General features: G+C 46.3%; 3 protein-coding genes across 3 annotated transcripts; all 3 read right to left on the bottom strand.

Annotated features, from left to right (window-relative positions):
* Positions 1 to 419: 419 nt before the first annotated feature.
* LOC114361745 (uncharacterized) lies at positions 420 to 7,829 on the bottom strand. Its single transcript, XM_028316892.1, has 4 exons — positions 7,765 to 7,829; positions 2,395 to 6,348; positions 1,059 to 1,232; positions 420 to 425 (listed from the first exon to the last, which is right to left on the bottom strand). Exons 2-4 carry the CDS (start codon positions 2,524 to 2,526, stop codon positions 420 to 422), a joined length of 312 nt encoding a protein of 103 aa, XP_028172693.1. The 5' UTR covers positions 2,527 to 6,348; positions 7,765 to 7,829.
* Positions 7,765 to 13,332, bottom strand: LOC114361743 (uncharacterized). The gene is made up of 5 exons (XM_028316891.1): positions 13,139 to 13,332; positions 12,901 to 13,071; positions 10,650 to 11,039; positions 10,136 to 10,267; positions 7,765 to 7,947 (listed from the first exon to the last, which is right to left on the bottom strand). The coding sequence occupies exons 2-5, from the start codon at positions 13,021 to 13,023 to the stop codon at positions 7,765 to 7,767; spliced, it is 828 nt and encodes a 275-aa protein (XP_028172692.1). The 5' UTR covers positions 13,024 to 13,071; positions 13,139 to 13,332.
* A 1,418-nt stretch (positions 13,333 to 14,750) lies between these two features.
* Positions 14,751 to 17,135, bottom strand: LOC114361742 (basic proline-rich protein-like). The gene is made up of 3 exons (XM_028316890.1): positions 16,019 to 17,135; positions 15,813 to 15,986; positions 14,751 to 15,769 (listed from the first exon to the last, which is right to left on the bottom strand). Exons 1-3 carry the CDS (start codon positions 16,206 to 16,208, stop codon positions 14,751 to 14,753), a joined length of 1,383 nt encoding a protein of 460 aa, XP_028172691.1. The 5' UTR covers positions 16,209 to 17,135.
* Between the last annotated feature and the right edge of the window lie 211 nt (positions 17,136 to 17,346).

Below are 17,346 nucleotides of genomic sequence, written 5' to 3'. Positions count from 1 at the left end.
TTGACCTTTATGCAATTTTTTCTTGTGGATCCCAATGACTACCAGATATGCAATTCCTAGTTATCGACGAGACAACGTTACGTAGTTCACGGTCTATTCTGAATAGATAAGCTACTAAATGGAGTGTGCACTTCGTCAACGTCTGTTGTGGACACCCTCTGCCCCATCTAGGGGACATAGGACCCTAAGTAAGTATAAGTACTTCGTCAATCAAGCCAATAAGTTTATTTTATAAGTGAACTCACGAGCAACAAGTACCCGGCGGCCGTGCCCATCTCGCAGAACACGGCGCTGAGGATGGCCGACACCAGCACGATGGCTCCCATCACCACTGACACCGTGATGTCCTGGAATCGTGCACAATCAACAATTACTTTTAATGGAAAATGAGGCAATTGTTATTGAGACACTTAGTATGCCTACTGCTATAATGAGAATTATAATAATCACACACTGATGATGTGATGAAATTTAGAATATGTGATTACTAAAATAGCTTGGTAGATGTACGGACTGATAAGGAAAATACTCATTTGTAATTTACATCAGGTAATTTCTATTTTGCAATATCTTGTCTAGTTTCAAATAAGCTTATTATACTAAGATTACACCAGTCTTGATACTTTACGTCCATGACATCTCTGTGATTGGTCTGAATTGGTATGATTATCTGAAATCAGCCCCCTTAGAGACCACACGTTACATGACGTGACAGTTGTAATTCCGAAGTCGCTTTGCTAGGAGCAAAGTTACTTTTTTCCGTATAGCGATTTTGAAATTAAAACTGTCACGTTTTGCAACTCAACTATAGTCCGGTCGCCGAGCACGTAGAATTTCGTCCAATGACCCCAAGCTACCCATCCTTATCGCACGCGCGTAATTATATTGCTGTCGCGACTGTGCGACGGGCGGCCGCAGTGAGTGTGCGAGCACAACACCAATATAATTACGCGCGTGCGATAAGGATAGGTAGCTTAGGGTCATTGGACGAAATTCTACGTGCTCGGCGACCGGGCTTTAGAGGGGCTATTGATGTCAGTCTGGTGCGAGCGACTCACAGCGAAGAGCCAGGCGCGCGGCGCCCGCGCCGGCAGTTGGAACGCCTGCGCCGCGCACAGCAGCGCCTGTGCCGCCGCCGCCGCCAGCGCCACGCCCGCGCCGCCCGCCGCCAGCGCCGCGCCCGCGCAGCTGCCGCCGCCCAGGAACAGGCCCGACAGCGCGATGCTGCCCATCTGCAAGCCCCGCCACATATTCCAATTGTTTATTGCGTGTCACACATTGTACTCTCAAAATGTCTAACTAATTCATTAAGATTAGTCGCATCTGCAAATAAAAAAAATTGTAAAGATAAACGTCTACACTAAGGCCACCAATACACGGACCGCTTGAAGCAGTCAGGGTCGACAGCTTCAAGCTATCGACCGCCCGAATCAGCTGTTGCAACCGCTCGAGCGGTTCGTGTATGTGCGTCCATAGAACTCTGCAGTTCACTGTGCAGTCGACAGCTTGAAGCTGTCCGTGTATTGCCGCTGTAAGTTTTCCGGCTAGTGGTCCGCACTCGAAAACTTTTCTGCATCGATCTGGTACAAGTCGCGGAAAACATATCTGGATGCGTGGCAGCACCGGACTTTGTGGAAATCCGTGGGAAAACCTTTATCCAGCAGTAGACGACATAAGGTTGAAACGAAGATAAACGTCGGTGTTATTTATTTCAGCTGACCACCTTAACAGCATAATGATAAATAACAAAACAATAGAACTAGAGATGGATAGCATGAGTTTTTTCAACAAATTTAGGTAGAATTTTCCCGTCCTTTCTACACGAATATTAGTCATTTTAAAAATCAATATAATCTACATACACAATTGCTTTGAAGATCTGCCGACATAATCAAATTGATAAGATATAGCCGATAAAGGCTACTTCGATAAATTAAGGAACTGGAACTAATTTGTAGTAGAAACTTTATTCATTAAGTAATTTTGTTAGAAATATCAGATCTTATCTACATCATCTAATAATGACATGAAATTCTTATCTTCAAAAATTACAGCAAATGTGACTAAATTACCATACTTCTATCACTGCATCATTACAAACACAGCGGCCGAATGCGAAAGGTGTAAAAATTACATACTCGTATTTAAAAGTGATGAATAGTGTGCATAGCTCGCAGAGCTGATGGCCGCTGGGGCAAGAAAGTTCTCGAGTGGCGGCCACGGGCCGGAAGACGTAGTGGTGGACCGACGATCTGGTGAAGTTCTCGGAAAGTACCTGGAAGCGGGCAGCGCACGATCGGCCGTCGTGTTAATCCTTGGGGAGGCCTCTGTCTAGCAGTGGACGTCATTTGCCTGTAGCGAGCTACGGCGTTATGTTAGTGAATACGTACTTACAACAGCCAGCACCTTGAGGAACCACTCCGTAGACAGGAAGAAGGCGTGGTCGCTGTAGTACTCGCGTAGCACGCGCAACTCGTACGCGTCCATATCCAGTTCCCCACTCACGCTTGACGACACACCACTCATGCCACTAGTTATTTCTGTTCTCCTTTATAAACTCGTAACTTTAATACACTTTGGAATTGAATTGTTTGATATTTAAAAAATCCGAAAACATGGCACACGAGATGCATTTCATGTCTCTTCAAAGAGATTCTTTTTTAAAACGAGTGAATCGGTAGATAACATAATTTAGATCTAATCTATGAAATCACAGTATAAAATAACCCATTAAAGAGATTTTACGGATATCTGCGATCGTGATAATCTTAGATAAGGGATCGGAGTGGGGAGTGACAGAAAAACCAAAGAATTGTATAAAACCATATATTATCATTAAAATTTAAAAGTAAAAATGACTCGCACATTGATCGAGATCGTACACCTGTCACTTACGGAATAAATCGATACAGTAAAGACAAACACATGCGGAACAGTAATCTCAAAAGGTCTGTAAAAATATTACAAACGAATTCAATTCCGAATCGAAAGGTGTATTTACAAACAGAAGTGGAATGTAACTGGTCGTGATATGTATGCGTCGGGAACGGAACGGGCGGCCTACGGCGCGCGAGCAGCGGCCACTCGCATCAAGACGTCTACCTGGTTTTACTTTAAATTAATCCAAACAAGATATTGATTCATTTTGTAAATACGAATCAATTGGTTATTGCGTATATCGTACGAAAGTTTTGTAATTATCTGCCAGAGTTTGTCTATCGCACTATTATCGCTTATTCACCAGGGGTGTTTTAAAAAAGGTAAGAGACCTCATGGACATTTTAACATCAATTGAGATCGATATCTTAGGTAATTTCTCAAAAGTCATAGTAACTGCGTTTTTTTAATTGAATTTTACTGATCGTATTTCAAACGAAAAAGCCCTAGTAACAAATGTTGACTAATTATAAGTACGATGAGGTGGCCCAACTGAACTCGCTAACGCGCGTAACAAGGTGCCGGATGAGGACGGGAAATAATCTAGGAGTGAGGTGGCTAAAGGGAAACCAGAACGTGCCTAGGCTGGAGCGCCCCCACCCGCCATCGATACTTATTGCTTGCGAGTAAAACTTGGAACTAAAACACAAACTTCATAACGGTTCACTGTGACATTAGTTAAAATCTAATTTTGTGCTAGATGCATTAAAATCATGTATAATTAAGACATTTTAAATTATTAAGTTTAAATATTACCATTCAAATACGGTATTGATAGTTTTGATTTGACTAAGTAGTCACTTTTACCTTAGACCTTAAAGAAGCCCAAGTTAACAGTAAGACAACCCAGGACCGAGCCGCCTGGAGACGCATGACGCGGAGGGCCGACCCCAAATAAAATGGGAATGGGCCAGGCAAAGTAGTAGTAAGTAGTCACTTTTACAACTTGAATTTCAACCAATACGACATATTCGTTGAGTAATTTTTCAAAAAGTTAAAACATTGGAATAATTTCGTAAATTGCAAAATATTCCCAATAGGTTACAAACATAGAACCCGTAGCAGACACACACAGCTCGGCAGGGGCGCCGCGAGCCTGCTCCTTTACGTCTTCACGTCAACCAAAGAACAGTATAAACTTCCTAAGCTCATGGAGCGTGTACGAGATCAGACAGTATAAAATTATTTCCTATAACAATTCTTAATATATTCGAATTCTCCTTACGACTAACTATTACAAATGTCGCTTACGAACTTCATAATAATAAATATCATGCAAACGATTCAATCCAGTACAAGCTTACGAGGAAATAAAGATCTGACATACATAATACGTGGTAATGGTTCACCCATCTATACAACAATAATCACTCTTAACGGAATAATATATTTCGCTTACAAGTCGAAATTACCCTTTTACATTTGTGTATACAGCGGTCTGTGTCGGACTGGGGACCGGGCGGGCCTCGTCGGCGAGACTGGACCTAACTTGTGCAAACTACCGCAACCATCGCATCAATACCGCGTAGAGTCAAACTCCTTTGTGCTTGCCGCCAGCAGCAGCTAATCATACAAAAACTTCCCCCTTTCCCGCACGATGCGCATGATAACTTCTTTTAACACAATACATACTTTTTTCGAAGACATTATACGTTTTATAAATACAGTTATACCAAATTAAAAGATTCGCATAAAGACATGATCAAATAGTCAATACAGCCAGGGTAATTTTACGGACACCATAGACGGAGCGGGAATAGGGTGGCTTTGGATTGATAACTCACTATCATCAGCAAATCGGTTCGGTAAACTCTGTCCGCGGTATGATGATCATCGTTGCGAACTACCCGAGGAACGTAATCAAATTACAGTAAACCGACTAAAGCTACGTAACGGACTAGCGTCAAAATCAGACTTGCGTACAACAGTGGACTAGAGCGAGCGAGGGCTCGCTGGCAGTGCGGGGGCACGGGCCGGGACTGCTGCCTTATGGCCCTTCACACCTACGTATATTAACATACACGACGCAAGTTCATTCAAGGCCAAGACTTGCAACAGATTTTAGTTTGATTGGCAGCTCCAAACGTACTCCTCAAAACGAAATCGATAAATACGACCTGTGTACGCGAAAGAGTCGTAATATACCGGAATTTGCGGTGTTTGACGTAAACGGATACCTCCATTATTCTTGTTTTATATTGACAACGCTGTTGCGTTACGTTCACTCNCGTTTACCTACATATAACGCTACAACCAACGCACCGTCTCATTGTGGTCAAAAGCACGATCATCATTTATTGACTATTCACTACTAGGTGCAAATCCCACTAAAATCTATTTTTCATTCTAGTTGCGTCGTCAAGTTAAATGAATCTGTGGTGCCGGCAGCGTCGTGATGTCACGAGTCATCCGTGACGTCACGCGTCGTCACTATGAAATACACGAGGAATGACAACGATATCACTAAGCGCGGTGCGCGGATGACACGAGACCGAACTTTCACCTTCAGGGTTTCCTAGTACGATTAATTTATTGTTAAATTTTTGGTCAAGTTACGATTTCAACTCGAAATGGAACACGGTAGACTACGACTACCTCCAACGACGCGACAAACGTCGGGAATCAAAGACAAATAGAACACCCCGCCCATTCACAGGAGGCGGCGGGGTCGGTGACCGCAACGAACCACAATCAGGGCTAGGGATGGCCTATCCCATGCAACTCTTAAACATACACATTTTACAACAGTTTACATGAACTACAGTTGATTTTAAGTAAACAACTTGAGACTTGAACCTTACACAATTACCAAAAGAGGAGGCCTGGAACTCACATAATGGCCATCAGTAATTTCAGAAAATGTTAGTTCAAATACCAAGTCTTACTCAAAATATTGATCTGAAATCAGGAGTAATAAAAATGTAAAGCCATCTTATGGCAATACAAAGTGAGGGCTTTATATTGACAAATATTAGGCATAACGCACTCGTCTCAGTCGGCCGAGTAAGATCAGCAGCGGCCACACGTCTAGCGACGATCGGCACAGATAGATACAAGTAGACAATACATAATGACTGATGTCGTAGAAAACATCATCGTCGCTAGGAATCCACCGCACGATGGAAGTAATATTACAAATACATTAAATATCAACTCTTCACTAAGTACCGATACCGAAAGTTGGTGTTTGTCTATGGTTCATAACTTCAAATATCAAATAGTTATTTGTTTCTGACCTTAAGGCTTGAACGATCGACTCAGTTTGAACATGTAGTGATAGGGAACCGCCGCAGAGGCACCGGCGAAGGGTCCACGCAAACTGGCAACATCTCCACAAGTACACAGCCCACTACAGGCCGGCCGCGGCCATCCCGCGACGCGCGCTTAGAAGCGCGTGGTGGTGAGCGGTCACTGGAATTGAGAAAGGACACATTTATTTCCGTAGAATTGAACAAAAAACTAAATGACTAATATATACTCCCAAGCCGCTTTCGGCTACGGTAACTGCGACAAAATTCCTTTAGTCCGCAATAAGAGGGCTACGCTGGGCTGCCCTATCATGTGCCCTCACATGGCTACAGTAGCCAATCTTGTTGGTAAACGTGCGCGAACAATGTCGACACGTTAGGACACCGCTGATGTAGTTGTAGGTGATAGCCGCTGCTGGTCTGGCTTTAAGAGCATCGCGCTTCGAGTCAAGATCAGATTTCCGCTGCTCTTCGAAATGACTAATAAAAGACAAATAAAAATGGTGCCATTTTAAAGGTAATACTATAAACTTTAAATTGATACCACAGATACATACATAGTCATTCAGTTCTTAAGATCGCTCTGAACAAAACACAAGGGGATGATTCCATACTTTTGCTCGTAAGTGTAGTTTTCATTTTTTTAATTTAGTAGGTACATTGTGACGGGATCGCGGTGCGAAAAATTTAAACTTTAACGACAACAAAACACTTGAGTTGCGATCCTATCGAGTAATCGTTCTATCAAAATGACCCTTGTGAATACGGATTTAGAACTGTTTTTCGTGACTTACGTGAATTAGACCACTGGGCACGTAAGGATCAAGGGAGGCCTTTCTTACCTGGAGAAAGATCTTTAACACTGCAGTACACGCGCCCCCTTTTTTACACGAATAAACGCGCGGCCTACTCTGGTAAGCCAATTTAAAATCACTGTGAATCAGTTTGTAAGCAATTTATGAATAGAATTACTATGTAAATGATAAAAGTGTTTATTATAGTTATTTTATAATCAAAGTTTCTTTATATAACTAAAATAAAATAAAATAAAATATTTGGGATCAAACATTATAAACAGATTTTAAGTTGTAAATTTTTTGGACCAAAATTGCACTCTGAGACCAAAGTTAACAAAAAAAATTGACTGAAAAAATATGATTAGTTTTTTATCTGTCATAGTATTCAAGACTTTCTACTGCCTGGTGCACGGGTTAAATCCATTTGTTGCAAGTCTTTCATAGATTTTTTGTCGAGTAATTTCGGGCTTTTGAGTAGACCCCGCAGTTTTGACGGCCAATTTTAGAAAAGTGCGCAGACGCTAGCGATCCAAGCTTTACTGGCTTACTGACAAATTTAGTAAACGAGGCTTTCCTGGAATGCCAGCTCTCTGGCGCAAGTTTTCAAAAAGTTATAGCGTAATATGTTACCCTGGTCTACTATAGTAGTCCGCGCGTGTACTCTAGTGTTAATGAGAACCGACAACAACAGCGTACCTATAAGGGTTCGTCCTGCTCGAAGGCGGGCGCGGGCGCGGCGGCGGCGGGGGCGGCGNTAATGAGAACCGACAACAACAGCGTACCTATAAGGGTTCGTCCTGCTCGAAGGCGGGCGCGGCGGCGGAGGGGGCGGCGGGCGCGGGCGGGGCGGAGGGCACGGCGCGGTAGGCGGCGCGGGGCGCGGCCGCCGCCCACCAGCCGCGGCAGCCGCGCCCCGCCGCGCCCAGCAGCGCGCCCGACGCGCACGCGCCGCCCAGCCCCAGGCCCTGCGGGGGACGATACTTAGTACTGAGGATAGTGAGAAAACTTCAAACAAAAACTGCATACACTGAGGGCCTTGCCACACTGGCGGATTACAAGCGGTTTCATAGCGGAACGGCATGCAACGCGTGAAAACGCTTATAATCCGCTAAAACCTGGTCCGTGAGCACGTAGAATTTTGTCCAATGACCCCAAGCTACCCATCCGTATCGCTCGCGCGTAATTTGTATGTTGCTGTCGCGCTCGCACACTCACTGCGGGCGCGCGTCGCACAGTCACGACAGCAATATAATTAATTACGCGCGAGCGATAAGAATGGACAGCTTGGGGTTATTGGACAAAATTCTACGTGCTCACGAACCAGGCTTTATTTTTTTTTCCGGACGGACTATGCTGATAGCCGTGAGCGGCTTTTTCAGCTTCACCGGACAATAGGTGAGCGCAGATGGCTCTCAACCTCAAAATTTAAGCAACGAAGGCCAGGCTTTAGTGTGGCAGCTCATTAGGTCTTAGTCCCGGTTTCCACTAAGACAGAGCGGAGCGAAGAAATGTTTTGGATAACCAATCAGATTTCATAATCAGTATCAAAATGTTCTCGGCACGNTTTGTGCGCAAGTTTTGTAAGAAATTGCAACAAAATATTGCGCAATTTTTTTATTGCGCTGATTCTCCTCTATACTGATGTCTGGAGCCTTTAATGGATGGTATTGTTTGTTTACACATACAATCTCACTATTTTGTTGCAATTTCTTACAAAACTTTGCGCGCAAAAAGCAAATCTAGTATGAAAATCATCAAACTTCTAATGCTCGTAACTCAGTTCAGACTGAGTTTAGAGGTATACATGTCATAGTAAGTTTGGTTTATTACACTATTTTGTAATCAAAAAACAAAGTTTGGTCGATGGCCGAGCGAAAAAAAAAAGACGCCAATTTCCGGCATTGTCTTTTGCTTGGTCAGACAGAGACGGAGTGAATCTCTACGTTCGCACATAAGCTTAGCGAGAAATACTAGGTGCGCGTAATACACGACTAAGGATTACGCAATAATAACCTCTATTACTTTCAGGTTAGGGTCGGAAATCGTGTAATTTATAAAATACTAGGTGGATCAAGTATTTTAAAAAATGGAATAGGTGCCGCCTAGTACTGTAAAATACCTAGTGTGTGGATCTGTTCTAGTAAATACGTCTCATCTCTACAATAAAGGGTTTCTTAGTTAGTCGGCGATGTTTGCACATGCGCACACAGACGGTTTTTACACGGTGTTGCGGCGACGTATTGCATCGCTGATGCTCCGCACGCGTGGGAGCACCGATAGCATCCTGAAAGTTCTAAGCGATAAGCCAGACCACCCCCTTGTGCGACACTGGGTGCGAACTCAAGTGCAGGTGCCGGGTGTCCCACAGGGAGGCAGGTATTTGAATTAAATTTAGATTTAGATTTTATTTGAGATTTAAATGATGTTGTAATGAGTTTGTAATTTTATTTATTATTTTAATGTTTAATTTATTTTTAATTTAATTTTCAATTTAATTTAAATTTTTTCATAAAATTTTGATGTGTTAATTTAATTTATTTGTCTCCATTATTATTATTTTTATTGATTTAATATGATTTTAATTATTTAATGCAATTATTATTATTATTGAAATTTTATAGGTCCTGGCCTGAAATAAATGAATTTTATTTTATTTTATTTTTTTATTTTAATACTGATGATTTTGATTCTGAAAAAACACCGGTTAACACTGTTATTAAAGTTGTGCAACTCAGCCTAAGGTCCCCGTTTCCATAAGGCGAAGCGGAGCAGAGAAATGTTTTGGTAACCGATCTGGAAACGTGGCCTCTCACTATAGGCCTCATACAGAAGCTCAAAGTTGCACAGCGTACTATGGAGAAGGCTATGCTCGGTGTTTCTTAGCGAGATCGAATCAGAAATGAGGAGATCCGTTAATGAATTAAAGTCGCTGACATAGCCCGACGAATTAGCAAGCTGAGGTGGCAATGGGCAGGGCACATAGTACGCAGACCTGACGGCCGATGGGGCAGCAAGGTTCTGGAGTGGAGGCCGCGTACCGGAAAACAGCTTGGAACGTCCACCCACTAAGTGGTACTCGGGCGCGCACAGCACGGCGTGCAGCGTGAGCGCCGGGCACGGGCCCTGTGCGTGGGAGGCGGGCGCGGTACTCACGGAGGCGGAGCACAGCAGGCGCGCGATGTGCTCGGGCGCCCAGCGGTACTCGGGCGCGCACAGCACGGCGTGCAGCGTGAGCGCCCCGCCCAGCGTCAGCGACAGCGCGCTCCACGCGCTGGTCAACGTACTCTGCAAACCAAATACAATACTAACTGTTCAACACATACAAGCTTCTAAAAAACCTCAGCACTCAGTCTTAAGAAACTTTTCAACTCGACTGAAACTTTAAATGCCAACCTAGTTTTGCAAAAACCGCAAGTTTCAACTTAAGTATTTCTTTTTATATGTATAGATTCTTCGTAATATACCGTCGCTTGCCTCTCTAACTGACGTAACTGACATTTTGCAAAATTTTCAGGCGATTGGACAGATCGATTCGTCTTGCGAAACCGATTAAGATGGTGTAGATAACTCAGTTTCGAAAAAAATGTCAGATATAGACAGAGAGGCAAGCGACGATACACAGACCACACCGTGGCATGCGGCGTGCGGTGTGGGCGTGCGGACTGACCAGCTTGTTCCAGTCGATGGGCATGAGCGCGTTGAGGCCGGAGACGTGCATGAGCAGCAGCGCGGCGTGCAGCAGCGCGGAGGACAGCGCGGCCAGCTGCAGCAGCTGCACGCGCGGCGCCAGCGGCAGCGCGGCCGCGCGCAGCCCCACGGCCGCCCACACGCACGCCGCCGCCGCGCCCGCCAGCAGCACCACGCCCAGCGTGCACGCGCCGCGCGCCGTCAGCAGGTGCCGCGCGCGGCAGTACAGCGGCGCCAGCGCGCGCGCCCGCACGCCCGCCGCGCGCCGGTACTGCGCGTGCGAGTCCCACGAGCGCTCCGTGGCCTCCGTGCCGGCCGGCGAGCGCCCGCCGCCGCCCGCGCCGCACCCGCTCCCGGCTATCTCGAAATCCTGCGACGTACCGTGTCTTTACAATGCCTGCATAGCTAATGAAAATTCAGCCTTCTAGTTTTATCCACAACGAAGTTACAGGCGGTCGAAAATGACCTGAATTGCTTCGAGAAAAGGATGGTACGGCCGTGCCGCTTTTTTGCTCGACTTGGTGGGGGCACTGCCGTGCCCCCAGATTTGTAGTATTACTGGTTAATGATTGTAACGAGTTGAAAAAGTACTGTTTTTGCGCCAAACGGCGTAAACGCTCTTAAGATGGTGTAGATAACTCAGTTTCGAAAAAAATGTCAGATACGTCAGTTAGAGAGGCAAGCGACGATACACAGATCACACTGCCATGCGGCGTGCGGTGTGGGCGTGCGGACTGACCAGCTTGTTCCAGTCGATGGGCATGAGCGCGTTGAGGCCGGAGACGTGCATGAGCAGCAGCGCGGCGTGCAGCAGCGCGGACGACAGCGCGGCCAGCTGCAGCAGCTGCACGCGCGGCGCCAGCGGCAGCTCGGCCGCGCGCAGCCCCACGGCCGCCCACACGCACGCCGCCGCCGCGCCCGCCAGCAGCACCACGCCCAGCGTGCACGCGCCGCGCGCCGTCAGCAGGTGCCGCGCGCGGCAGTACAGCGGCGCCAGCGCGCGCGCCCGCACGCCCGCCGCGCGCCGGTACTGCGCGTGCGAGTCCCACGAGCGCTCCGTGGCCTCCGTGCCGGCCGGCGAGCGCCCGCCGCCGCCCGCGCCGCACCCGCTCCCGGCTATCTCGAAATCCTGCGACGGTGACGACTGACTAATGACTTAAGAAATGCGTGATTGTCAAAGATATAAATTACAGTGTCGCTTCAAGATTACAAGGGAAATAATCCTACATTTTGCTATCCTACTGATATTAAAAATGCGAAAGTTTGTATGAATGCCTGGATGTTAACAAGTTAGTTACTCTTTCACACAAAAACTACTGAACAAATTTTGATGAACTTTACAGTATGTTTAAAACATAAAGGCTATAATTTATGACGATTTGTGACAAATTAAATTTAGTTATTAGAACTTAGAAGCTAGTACGATTTATGTATTCAAATCCTACGATTTGAATACATAAATCATACTANTTTTCACTTTTTCAGAGCACTTCAACATGTTGATGATAAGCTAACACCGTAAGAAAAAAATTACAGACATAAAATCTTAAATATTACTAAATGTCACTGCATCCTAGCACTTTAGTCTAATATACAGTTAGCATAATTTTATTATATGCTTAAATGTAGGGATCTCAAATCTCTTTTTCTTAATAACTTTCTACAAGCAATTAAGTCTCTTATCAAGACCATGACCATGCATGCAACGATGACAATAAAATAGAATAATTATATCATCTTAAAATAAAAAACTTGGATATTTTATTTCTTACCTTATTCAAAATTTATTAGTATACTCCACAGATTTGACAGTGTAAATTTAGAAAAGACTGATCAGCTGATTTACAGAAAAGATTGGCAAGGTACTGCAAAAGTAAATTGTTGCTATAGAAAAATTTTTAGCCATTAACTTTTTCTAATTTTATTAAATTTTACACAGCTGTAACTATTTTAAAAAAATCATATACCTTAACGGGCTAATAGAGATTGCCTCCAACCTCCAAGCATCACATCTATGAATGTACATATTTTAATGCATTATAGAATAATAAATTTCAATAATACAATATAAGTAACTTGCATGGGTCAAGAAATCACATAGCCCAATCAGGCTTTAATATAAAGTAAACAGGCATGACTTGAACAGGTTTTTACAAAGTAATAGTGACAGATATGTGCAATGCATTGTAGGGAATGATATCGAAGAGTTAGACGAGTGTTGAGCCCCGTACCTGCACGTCTTCGCCGCGGCAGCTCGTGGGCTCCAGCTCGCGGATCTCGTCGAGCAGCAGCTCCACTTCGTCAGTCGAATACAGCTCGCTCACGGACACGTAGCGCGCCGGCGCCGCTTGCATATCACCCGCGCACTCGCCTACCGCCGAGCGCCTCCGCCCCGGCACCTCCTACCATCAGCCAAACCATCACAACCCTGTCCTCGCTCCGAAATACAACGCCGCACACGACGTTTACCTTTTCCGAACGTTGACATGGAGACTTCGCCCTTTTGTGTGTGACCACATAGTCCAACGACGCGGTATCGTTCACATATAAGCTGACCTAATAAACAAATCCATCCCAGTAATTTCCACACGACGCTTTTTCGCACGCCATGTTTGATAACATATTTTTTTACAAAAGTCACACAGATAAAGTAATCACCGCGTAGTGAGGTACGCGCTAACTTTGCCAGCATTTTTTTATCTCTCTATTTTACTAGTTACCGATTCGATTTTGATAATGTTGGTTACAACACTATCGGCTAGGGATGCACATGGGGGCGTTTGGCGGAAAATAGCTATAGTTCCAAAATACTGGACTGTCCTGTGTCGATGACATTGACAGTGGGGCGCCACCGTCAATACTGGATCGCTGGATTCGCTGGTTCATATTTTTGCCATGTTGGAAACCATATAGTTGAACGATGGTAGCGTCCCCCTGTCATTGAGTTTGGTGGGACAGTTCAGCGTGGGTCATCTATATGCGCCGAGTAGGTACTATAAAAAAAGTTATACCGGATTCCGTAGTATTTTTTTTTTGCTTTCGCGGTTTGCGTTTAGTGCAACAGCCAACGGCTAGTATTTTATTGTATTTTTCTTTTTTTAGATTTGGTTTTTCAATGCAAGGTTTACGCGTTATAAACAAGCAAACAACACTTTTAATGATGTGGATCAAACTACACACATATTATTCATTTTCAGGGAGGAAAAATAAAACTAGCTAATTTAATAGATTTATGTATTCAAAATTTATCACTTACATAATATCTTACCACTTTTTTATCACAGAATCAAACAATTCCTATGTGATTAACATGGAATTTTATGATTACAGACGTATATGTATTTTAAACATAAAAAATACAGATGGGACAGTTTTTACTTTTTTTTTTCAAAAAGTAAATAAAAGTTTGAATATGCAGATAAATTACACAAATAACGAATTTTTTTTATAAATTACACCAAAGCACCGTCTAAATGCGTAGTAGGATTACAAAATGTAATTTTATTACAAGTCATTAACCAAAAAATCTAATATAACATCTTTATGAACACTTAAGATTAATGTAACATTATAGGTAGAATACTAATGTACTTATGTCACTTACAAAATAACAGATTACATAACTAAAATTAAAATAGTCAGGTGGAACAAATTAAACTTACAACTAAATCCCAGTCCCCATAATAAATCCCAAACTATCCATCAATTGTCAAATTTCAATCTTTATCATTTTTACTTTATATTACTATTACAATATAAAACTATTAAGGTATCGAATACCGTGGCTATTTTCATCAAAAACAGCTGAAATTTGACAGCTGACAGACAAAATTTGATTAGGATCGATTAAGCAAGGCGAGAGTTTTTCAACACACGAGTATTCAGTACAACAAACACTCACTAGAACAAGAAATGTCGATAAAAAATATATGGCCATGACCGATGTGAACATTTGTACCATTTTAAATTTCTGAGGTAGCCTCGGGATTTTAGATCAGTCTTAAAATGCTACGGATATAACTTTTAACGCGAACGGTATCATCACGTGAAAGGCGCAAAAGGCACAAAAAGGGGGAACGCGTTAGAAGCCGAAGCCGGGCGGCGGGCGCATGCCGGCGGGCAGCGGCACGCGCGGGCGCGGGGGCAGCGGCGCCTGGGGGGGCTGGGGGGCCTGCGGGGGCTGGGGGGGCCGGTACTCCGGCGCCGCCGGGTTCAGCGCGGACGCCGGCGTCGTGGTCGTGCGCATGGCGCGCGCGATGGCGTCCACCATGTACCAGTGCGCCGCGTTGGAGTCCACGCCGCTCAGCAGCCGGAAGATCTCGCACTCCGACACCGACAGCCGCACGTCGCCGGCGTCGGGCCCCACGCGCGCCGGGCCCTCCGCGCCGCTGTACGGCGGCGGCGGCGACCGCGGCCGCGCCCAGCCCGGGGGCGTCGGCGCCGGGGCCTCGGGGGGCGGCCGCGAGCTCGGGGGAGGCGCCGGCGGGTCGCCGCGCGGGCGGGACTCGGGCGGCGCGCCGGACGAGCGCGTCGACACATCGGGACAAGAGTCGGGAGCCGACGGACCGGGACGGGAGGGGCCCGCGAGGGGAGCGGGTGGCGGGGGAGCCGCCGCGGGGCCCGGGCGCCGGGCGGTCGCCCCGGAATCCGGACGTCGCGGGGGCGACGGGCCGGGAAGCGGGGCCGGCGTCGAGCCGGGAAACGGGCCGCCGGGGTAGTGCGGCGGACAGAACCCCGGGTACGGGGGATGCGGGAAGAGCATCGGCGAGGGCGGCGAGTACACGGGTGGGTAGAGCGGCACGGCGCCCGGGAACGGCGGGAAGCCGGCGTAGCCCGGCATCGGCAGCATCTGCGAGTACGCGTGCACGAGCGGCGGGACCCCGGGCGGCGGCGGCCGCGGCCGGGGCGCGGCGTCCCGGGGCGCCTGCGGCTCGGCGCGCGGTGCACGCGGAGCGTCCAAACGCGGGCGAGGGGTGACGTTCGGAGGACGAGCGGCGTCGCTCCGAGCGCGCGGGGCCTCGCTAGGCGCACGAGAAGCGTCGTCGGGCTCACGAGAAGTCGCCAGGGCGTCGCAGGACGCACGCGGGGAGTCACAGGGCGNTCGCCAGGGCGTCGCAGGACGCACGCGGGGAGTCACAGGGCGGAGACGATAGTGGGGCGGGGGTGGGCGCGCGCGGCGGGTCGCGGGGCTGGAAGGGCGGGCACTGCGGCCGGAGGGGCACGCAGTTGGAGAGCTGGGGCGTGACGTCGGGCTCGGGGGAGGCGCGCGAGCCGTCGATGCTGTCGGCGGACAGCGAGGCGGAGCGGGCGGGGCCGGCGGGGCTGGGGGGGCCGGCGGGACGAACGGGCCCGCGGGGCCGGGCTCGGGGCTGGCGGCGGGCGGCGGCAGGCTGGCGGGCACGTGGCGGCGGTAGTCGTCCACGTAGTCGAGCGCGATGCCGTCGCGCAGGTAGGCGTGTATCTCGGCGTAGTTGGGCGTGGCGCCGGCCTCGAGCGCGTCGAACCGCGGGAACAGGTAACACTCCGACGTCTGCAACATCGACCGCTCGTCAGGGGGAGGGGGGGAGGGCCGACGCCGCAGACCTCGGAGGTTCCTGGCGCACGACTGATCTACAACCCCGAAGTCGCGACGACGACAGTGACATGCAGTGCTCGAGGCTAGGCTTCAAATGTTATCGAGGCTAGCTTGCAAGTGTTACAAACTACATTATGAACAGAGCTATAGTTATTATATGATTTGAAACAGAGCCTTCATTGATAATTCTTTCCACATTTACATAATGTAAATTACATTTTAGTTTCTTGCTGCCGTTGACCCGATTCAGTATAAAATTACTGACTCAAATATCCTAATTTAATTTTTTTTTGCCATAGTTTAAACACTTGCTTGCTAACTAAACATTGAAAAATATCCTCAAATAATAAAACGGTAATGATAAACAAAAGTAAAGTAAGGTACCATTAGGTAAGTTTCTATAGTCTAACCTAACAAAAATGATACATCTGGTTGGCATGATAAAAAACAATTGATAGTAACTTTTCAAGTTACAAAACGTGTGACACCGTGTGGTGTAATAAGTTTGATGATAAATAAAACAAAAGTAAACTCTACGAAGCGACCTAACGGCCGGCATCACGGACAAGTCGGGGCATGAATCAACTGCGCTTTAACTTATTTTCCTATACTTCAATTTTAAGTTTGTCGAATCTTATATTTACAATGATTTTATGATTATATCAATAGAATTCGAAATAATAAATGAAATTTTACAAACATTTGAGAAAAAATATCGCACGAAATATACAAAACCGTGTGTGATAATATAACTGGGAGATGCATGGAAAACGCTAGATATCTTATTTGTAATCTTACAATATACAGTACTGCAAGGATCTCTTAGCACTTTGATGACATTGTTGTGAAGGCCCTATTGTGAAGTTAGGGTTACCATACCACCTAATAAAATCCACTATTAGGTAATAAAGTTATGCCCTTTAACACTTCCACCCTTGGAGCATATAACTCTAGCGCGATTTATCGCATTAAAACCTGTTTAAATTAATTCAATTATGCAACGCGAAAGTTTAAAATTAACTAATATAGCTCTAGCGACTCCACTCTGGCCGGCCGGCTAAGGCAAGCGTGAGAGTCCAATTCGGCGAGCCGAAGACGAGGG

This window comes from Ostrinia furnacalis, unplaced genomic scaffold (genome assembly GCF_004193835.3).
Source record: "Ostrinia furnacalis isolate ACB-3 unplaced genomic scaffold, ASM419383v2 OfSCF5989, whole genome shotgun sequence".
Lineage (NCBI taxonomy): Eukaryota > Metazoa > Arthropoda > Insecta > Lepidoptera > Crambidae > Ostrinia > Ostrinia furnacalis.
Note: the sequence above shows the minus strand (reverse complement) of the source record. Positions and strands in the feature narration are given on the sequence as shown.